The sequence below is a fragment of the Chaetura pelagica genome, unplaced genomic scaffold, assembly GCF_000747805.2.
Source record: "Chaetura pelagica isolate M959 unplaced genomic scaffold, ChaPel_1.0 scaffold153, whole genome shotgun sequence".
Lineage (NCBI taxonomy): Eukaryota > Metazoa > Chordata > Aves > Apodiformes > Apodidae > Chaetura > Chaetura pelagica.
Window position 1 is genome coordinate 1,488,639 of NW_009952707.1, and position 7,734 is coordinate 1,496,372.

The 7,734-nt window shown below is 40.0% G+C and overlaps 1 protein-coding gene across 1 annotated transcript in view; it reads left to right on the forward strand.

Moving 5' to 3' along the window:
- EIF4G2 (eukaryotic translation initiation factor 4 gamma, 2) overlaps positions 1 to 7,550 on the forward strand; it is a 9,058-nt gene extending 1,508 nt beyond the window's left edge. Inside the window, exons 2-17 of the mRNA XM_009994265.1 lie at positions 755 to 865; positions 1,017 to 1,082; positions 1,520 to 1,645; positions 2,005 to 2,107; positions 2,667 to 2,798; positions 2,891 to 2,957; positions 3,035 to 3,186; positions 3,598 to 3,708; positions 4,458 to 4,541; positions 4,625 to 4,723; positions 4,932 to 5,073; positions 5,163 to 5,323; positions 5,753 to 5,866; positions 6,666 to 6,791; positions 7,049 to 7,153; positions 7,242 to 7,550. Of these exons, the coding sequence (XP_009992567.1) occupies positions 755 to 865; positions 1,017 to 1,082; positions 1,520 to 1,645; positions 2,005 to 2,107; positions 2,667 to 2,798; positions 2,891 to 2,957; positions 3,035 to 3,186; positions 3,598 to 3,708; positions 4,458 to 4,541; positions 4,625 to 4,723; positions 4,932 to 5,073; positions 5,163 to 5,323; positions 5,753 to 5,866; positions 6,666 to 6,791; positions 7,049 to 7,153; positions 7,242 to 7,550 (2,008 nt within the window). The remainder of the gene's footprint in view (positions 1 to 754; positions 866 to 1,016; positions 1,083 to 1,519; positions 1,646 to 2,004; positions 2,108 to 2,666; positions 2,799 to 2,890; positions 2,958 to 3,034; positions 3,187 to 3,597; positions 3,709 to 4,457; positions 4,542 to 4,624; positions 4,724 to 4,931; positions 5,074 to 5,162; positions 5,324 to 5,752; positions 5,867 to 6,665; positions 6,792 to 7,048; positions 7,154 to 7,241) is intronic.
- Positions 7,551 to 7,734: the final 184 nt, after the last annotated feature.

Here is a 7,734-nt window from a genome sequence, read left to right on the forward strand (position 1 = left end):
CCGCCGCAGCGGCCGGGGCCGGGGGGAGCGGGGCGTCCTGCCCGGCGTCTCCCGGTCCCGCTTTCCGGGGAGGTCACTGCGCGCTGAAATAAAATGTCTCGGCTCTGTGATGAAGCCTCAGAAATGCCTGTGGGGTTTTCTGCCGTGCACCCCTGGGCGGCTCCACCCCCGTGCTCTGCTGCACGAGCAGTGCAGTGAGATTTATCTTCCTGCTGTGTTGCAAGCTAAAGTTTGAGGTCGGAAGGGGAGATTTTTTTTTTTCATTATTTACCATCTAAGTTGGCTGTTTAGTCTTGAGTGTAGAATACACCCCATTTACTATAATAAGTGTGCGTTTTGTCATGTGGTACGCTTCACTCTGAAGCTTGAGTGCTTTGTCCTCCCTTAATTAATCAGTTTGTAAAGCCTATCAATAAAGGTTTAAACTTATCATGGTGCATTAGCAAGGGGGGAAGAGCACTTACTACTGCAAGTGGTTTTGAGGGGTTGGCAATTGAGGCTCTTACCCTTTCAGTCCATGATTCCCTTATTTCCTTATCTCTCCCTCACCTCCGTTGGAAAACACAGCTATAATGATGAAATTGGGTATTCTGCGAGTATCACTAGTATTGTATAAAGACTTTTCTTTTTTATGAAGTTTGTTTGAAGCTTCCCATTCTCTTAACAAACGTTTGTACTTGTATTGTAAGTTAGATACTATACTATGGCTGCTAGTAGAACAACTATAATATGAATGCTTGATTTGTCTTTCTAGGTTTTGTTTTTCCCCACCCCGTCAATTTAATTTTATTCTTTTGAAGATTCTTTGTTGTCAAGCCGCCAAAGTGGAGAGTGCGATTGCAGAAGGGGGTGCTTCTCGTTTCAGGTACTAGTGCTCTTTTGTTGTTTGATGAACACTTGGCAGGGGAGACTGTACTTTGAGGAGAATTTAAATTTGTCTTTTTACCAAAACTGATACGTAATTGAAAGTGTTGGGATTTTGAACTTACATGAAATCACATGGTTGTTTTTAACAGTGCTTCTTCAGGCGGAGGAGGTGGTAGGGGTGCACCTCAGCACTATCCCAAGACTGCCAGCAACAGGTGTGTAATTTACTACTTGATTTGGCGTAATTTTCAAGGAAGAGAATGCTTGATGGCAACCACTGAGTTGAAAATAAAGTGTCTTTAAAGTTGTACAAAGGATATCTGCAAAGTTTTTGAACGTATTAATGTCTTTCAGTCTGCGGCAGGGTAGTATATAATCTGTTGAAAGTATGTGTCATAAATGAAGTGAGATGCACGGATATTTTTTTTCTTTGCATTTTACTCACAAAGTTTACAGGGCTTTCTTAAGAGTCATCTTAACCACTGTGAATAGTTAACTATGCAACAGACTTGTCTGTGTTGGTAGGTGTAAGTGTACTCTTGTAACAGAGCTAGTAGCAGAATTAACATAAGTGAGGAAATACCTGAGAAGTTAAAAGGCCAGTTCCTGAAATTGCTAGTTCTTGTTTAACAAAAGTATTAAAATTTTACAGCGAGTTCCTGGGGAAAACCCCAGGGCAAAACGCTCAGAAATGGATTCCTTCACGAAGCACTAGACGAGATGACGACTCCGCAAACGACAAAGAACGACATGATGCAATCTTCAGGAAAGTAAGAGGGTAAGTTTGGTTTGTGTTTTTTTTCTTTCTATACTGCTTTTTTAGCAATATAGGTATCTAATTAAAGTTTTGAGGTCAGGGGGGGTTCAGTGGGTGTATGTCTGTCTTCTTTGGAGGGAATGAGGCAGAAATTGGTTGGTCAGCAGCAGCAAACCTTTCAAAAGTAATGCTTGTGAGAGGATTAGTCTTTTCAATAATACTTCATATATTTAAAATCATGCCCAAAAATAGTCAAATGGGAGACTGTACTCTAATTTTTTAATAGAATTAGATGTGAAGGTAAACTTGAGTCTAAAGTTACTTGTAGCATGCTTACAAGATCTGTAATGTGGATTTTTTTAATTTTTGTTCCTCTTTAGCATACTAAATAAGCTTACTCCTGAAAAGTTTGACAAGCTATGCCTTGAGCTCCTCAATGTGGGTGTAGAATCTAAGCTCATCCTAAAAGGGGTCATACTGCTGGTAAGCTGGCTGTATTTATTTTAAATAGAGCTTTATTTTATGTTAAACATGAAGAGGTTTGCTAATGTCATGTTGATTAACCCAGACATAGAGAAATACTGTTCCTACTTTTGTGTGTAAAATGATACACTGCAGAGGAAGTAGACTTTACTGCTCTAACTTTGATCTTAGAATCAGTAAATGTGATTGGGGATTTTCTTGGATATTCTAAGATGCTAATTAGCAGTCTTACTTCCCTGGTCCCCCTCTTCCCATTTTCCTAAAAAACAAGCCTAATGGTCTTGGAAAACCTACCACACGGTGATTTTTGGTACATTGGTTAATTATAATTAGGAGAATTCTAAAAGGAGGCTGAAGATTGTAGAAGCTATTTGGTAGCATACACTTAACTTTTTTCCTTTGCTTCAGCATTAAGGCTAGGGTTGAAACTAGTTTTATTTCTGTATGTTTGATGAAACAGCAAAAATAATCATGTTCTAGATCAGATACTCCATTTTATCTTGCAACTCGCTTTCCTAATAATGTTTACAATCTTTGTGCTATCTTACTCAAATTTTAGATCGTAGACAAAGCCCTTGAAGAGCCCAAGTATAGCTCACTGTATGCTCAACTATGTCTGCGACTGGCAGAAGATGCACCCAACTTTGATGGCCTATCAGCAGAGAGTCATCCAGGGCAGAAGCAAAGCACAGTGAGTTTCTCTCTTATCTGGAATGATAAAGCTTCCTAGCACATATAGTTGCACTGATTGATTATATTGTTTCCTTTGTTCTCTTTTCTTAGACATTCAGACGCCTCCTAATATCTAAACTTCAAGATGAATTTGAAAACCGAACCAGAAATGTTGATAGTAAGCTTAAAACCACTAAATACAGAATTTATCTTCTCTCTTCACAGCCATCTTAAACAGGCTTCTTTGTTTTCCAGTCTATGATAAGCATGATGGTCCCCTCCTCCCTGAGGAGGAGGAACAGAGAGCCATTGCCAAGATCAAGATGCTGGGGAACATCAAATTCATTGGAGAACTTGGCAAGCTTGACCTTATTCATGAATCTATCCTTCATAAGTGCATCAAAACAGTGAGTATTGCAATTGGGGTCGGGGCTAAGAGCAAGATAAGACTTCCGAACTAAAAAATGTAAATGTTCATGCTGTTCCTAGGCATTTTGGAGTAAAAAATACCAGAAAAATGTTTCCTGTCGATTATTGACCCCTATATTGTTTGAAATCAACAGTCTTTTAGTGTTGCTAAAAAGTAAAGTTGGAATTGTCTCAAAGTGAAGATGTTGTTTGGCCTAGACACAAGCTCCACAGCTACTTCAAAGTACTACTATTCAAAGTCCTATTCCAGTATTGTTTCAAAGTACTTCAGTTAGTTTTTTTAAAACTATTTTTCATGTCTGTCTTCCAAGATTAAATGTGCATGTGCTGCTGTACAAAGTTGTAATTTTTAGTAAGTTGAAATGCCTAATTCCCCTTTAATATTTCAGCTTTTGGAAAAGAAGAAGAGAGTCCAACTCAAAGATATGGGGGAGGATTTGGAGTGCCTCTGTCAGATAATGAGGACAGTGGGACCTAGATTAGACCATGCAAAAGCCAAGGTATGTGCATATACACTGCAGTCATTAGAAAGTTGTTAAATTGGGTGGCTAGAACTTCTAATTGCCTGAACTTTCTGTATTCAGTGTTCTATTAGACCTCAGTTTTGTACTTCTGCTGAATTACAGTGCCAGTTATTGCTCCTACATCACATCTATAGCAAAAGGAGCTTATCTTCAGTTTTAAATGTCTTTTCAGAAGGCAGTTAAGGTTGTTAGGAAGTTGTAAAAGTGGTAGTGTTTTTTTCTGTACATGTTACTTGAAAAAAACACCTTAATTACCTGGAGGTGTTTTAAGGTCAATACAGATGAGGCTTTGTGCAACATGATCTAGTGGGATGTGTCCCTGCTTATAGCAGGGAGGTTGGATCTTGATGATACATAAGATCCCTTCCAACCTTAACCGTTCTTTGATTCTAGCCTGTGATTCTTGAAAAGATACAGCAAGGAAGTCCATTCTGAACACAAGTAGGTGGTCTGACAAGGTGTATTTTGGACCTTAGCTTGTGAGTTCAGAATGCAAATTTAAAGTGCTACAGTAATGGGAATTTTGGCAGGTTTTCAACTTTGACTCAGATGTCTTGGTTCATTAGCTTACCTTAAGCTCTGCTGCCATCAAGAAGATTGAGATGGCAGGAGAAGGTGTTCTGTTACTTTACCTTAGATGCTTTGAATGCACTCGCCCTTCCTGAAAATGCTCATGGCATTGATAGAATTAGCCCTCACTTGCAACACTGCTTTTGTTCCCCCAGTCCTTAATGGATCAGTACTTTGCCCGTATGCGCTCCTTGATGTCAAGTAAGGAATTGCCAGCAAGGATTCGTTTCCTGCTGCAGGTATGATGATAAAGTGGCTTACTGCTTCCTTTCTCTCTCAAAGCTGTCTTGAATCTTTCCTTAATAATTCATTGTGTTTCAAGGATACTGTGGAGTTGAGAGAACACAACTGGGTTCCTCGCAAAGCTTTTCTTGACAATGGACCAAAGACTATCAATCAAATCCGTCAAGATGCAGTAAAAGTAAGTGTTGCATGGACAAGTCTCATGCTTGGCTTTGCTTAAGTGTTAAAAAGAATCCTTACATGTTTTACTCTGTCACAAAACTTAGTGGTGACAGCAAAGGGTTAAGAATTTAAATCGGGTGGACTTCCATATTTCATGTGTAAAAACTTGGCCTTTCTTGGACTGCTACTTCAAACTGATAAAAACTGTAATTCCTGTTTTCTAGGATCTGGGAGTTTTTATTCCTGCTCCTATGTTTCAAGGAATGAGAAGCGACTTCTTTCTGGAGGGACCCTTTATGCCACCCAGGATGAAACTTGACAGGGACCCACTTGGAGGGCTTGCTGATATGTTTGGACAAATGCCAGGTACATGGAAACTGCAAGGCTGATGTGATGACTGCAGCTGTACTCTTACCAAACAGGAACTACAATTGTGTTTTCTCTCAATAATACAGGAAGCGGAATTGGTACTGGTCCAGGGGTTATTCAGGATAGATTTTCACCCACCATGGGACGCCATCGTTCAAACCAACTTTTCAATGGCCATGGGGGTCACCTCATGCCTTCTGCTCAACCCCAGTTTGGAGAACTAGGCAAATCTTTTCTGAAAAGTCAGGTAAGGAAGATGTTGTTCAGAGTGACTTCAGGATGTTTAGAAGCTCTTCTACAGATGCGTATGTTATGGATTGTAGTCTGCTTACGTTGAAAGACTTCCTCAGATTTTATTCTGATAAGCACTCATGCTCAGCAGATACAAAAATTCTAAACCACTTCTTAAATTGTGCAAGGGATGCAAGGAATACACTTTTTTTTACTGCAAGAAAAGGTGCATGTGGCTTTGGTGGGTCAGAATGGTGTGTTTTCTATAAAAAATGGCCCTGTTTTTAGGGATAGATGCTACTCTCCCACCACCCCTGCTCACTCTTTCTCCCTTCCTGGCAAATAGAATCCCTGGTCCCTCTAGTCCTTCTGGTGCTACTTACCATATGATGTACGCCACTCCATCATCTGCACTTCTTTCTCTATATCTCCCTTTCTGAAATAGGGGCAAAGCCAGCTCTACCATAACCAGAATCAGGGACTCTTATCCCAGCAACAAGGACAGTCGAAGGATATGCCACCTCGGTTTTCTAAGAAAGGACAGCTTAATGCAGATGAGGTACATTACATGCCTACATTACTTAAAGCCTATCCTAAATATTGCCCAATGATTATAGCAAGACGCGTTATTATGAGGACTAATGCTGGAACTCTTCCTCCTTCTCCTATTCCTCCTCCTTCTTTGTCCCTTCCTCTTTCACCTTACCCCTCACTTTCCTTAGGGTATCCAGCGTCCTATGAGCAAGACTGAGATATGAGGGCAATTTCTTGGGGTGTCCCTTCCTTCCCCCACACTTTCCCAAGAACACTAGTCTGACTTCAGTTCCCATGCATCATATTGATAGCAATACATTTGATTAAAACTTCAGAAACCCCTCAACTCTAGAAAAGAAACCCTGAAGTGCTGGACCAGGCTAAATTTTTTTTTAATTCTTTTTTTAGAACTGGCCATTAGGCAAAATGTCATGCATAATAAAGTGCATTGTAAATCTGAGTGTTAACAAGACTTGTATCCTGATTCCTGAGCAATTGGTAGAGTTTTATCTTGGCTGTAAAATATATCAGCAAACGTTAAATATCTTGGGTCTCTAACATACTGCATCTAAAAGAAGCAAATCCAGATCTTGATATAATTGGAAGAAATAGCAGTAACTTGGCAGCAAGTTGTGACTTACGGAGTCATGCTTCTGGGGGAATTGTAGTACGCATGTGGCTTAATCTGTATTGGAGTGCTAACATTGTAGAAGTTGATAAGTCATGCTTCAGTGGGATCAGTTGGCAAGAGTCCATAGCTCTGTATTCTTGTTCAGAACACTTGAAACAGTTTGAGGTTTTTTTTCTGACTTACCTGTTTACAGATTAGCCTGAGACCTGCTCAGTCTTTTCTAATGAATAAAAACCAAGTGCCAAAGCTTCAGCCCCAGATAACTATGATTCCTCCCAGTGCTCAACCACCACGCACTCAGACACCACCTTTGGGACAGGTAAATACAAAAGTTGCTCTGTATTGTTGACTATACTTAACTTCTGCATGCGTGTACAACTTAAAATAAAAACTTTACTGAGAGGATGGCAGCACTGGAACAGGCTGCCCAGAGAAGCTGTGGAGTCTCCTCTGGAGATACTTAGAATCCAGCTGGATGCAATCCAGGTGATCCTACTTCAGTGGAGGAGTTGGGACTAAATGGATAATCTCTAGAGGTCCCTTCCAATTCTGATGGTTCTATGATCTTTTTTTCAGCCTCCTCAGCTTGGTCTTAAAACAAATCCACCGCTTATACAAGAAAAGCCTGCAAAGACCACGAAGAAACCACCTCCTTCTAAAGAAGAACTGCTTAAACAAACTGTAAGTTACATATGTAATAGTGTTTCCTGAAGTCTTGCATATGTCCTTTAAAAAAAAAAGAATGTTTAATGATAATTTTTTTCTCTAGGAAGCTGTTGTGACTGAGTATCTGAACAATGGAAATGCTAATGATGCTGTCAATACTGTGAGAGAAATGAGAGCTCCAAAACACTTCATTCCTGAGATGTTGAGCAAAGTAATCCTTCAATCCCTAGATAGATCAGATGAAGACAGAGAGAAAGCAAGTACTTTGATCAGCTTGCTCAAGCAGGAGGGAATAGCCACAAGTGACAACTTCATGCAGGTACTACAGTCTGAAAGACTTGCAGACCTTGTTGCTTGGTTGTTCATGATGTTTAGCTTGAATAAGGGCAGTATTCAAGTCCTGTTGATCTGAGGAGATAAAACTTAAATACAAACTTGAGAGGGGTGTAAAGAAGAAATGTTGGTACAGGGCTTAAGGAACTGGAAAGCGGGAGCCTCTTGGCAAGTGATTCAATGTGAAAAGAAATGAGGCTCCTGTGTAGTAAGAGTTGCTATCCACAAGAACAAAATTATGTGGGAATTTCAACTTGTATATG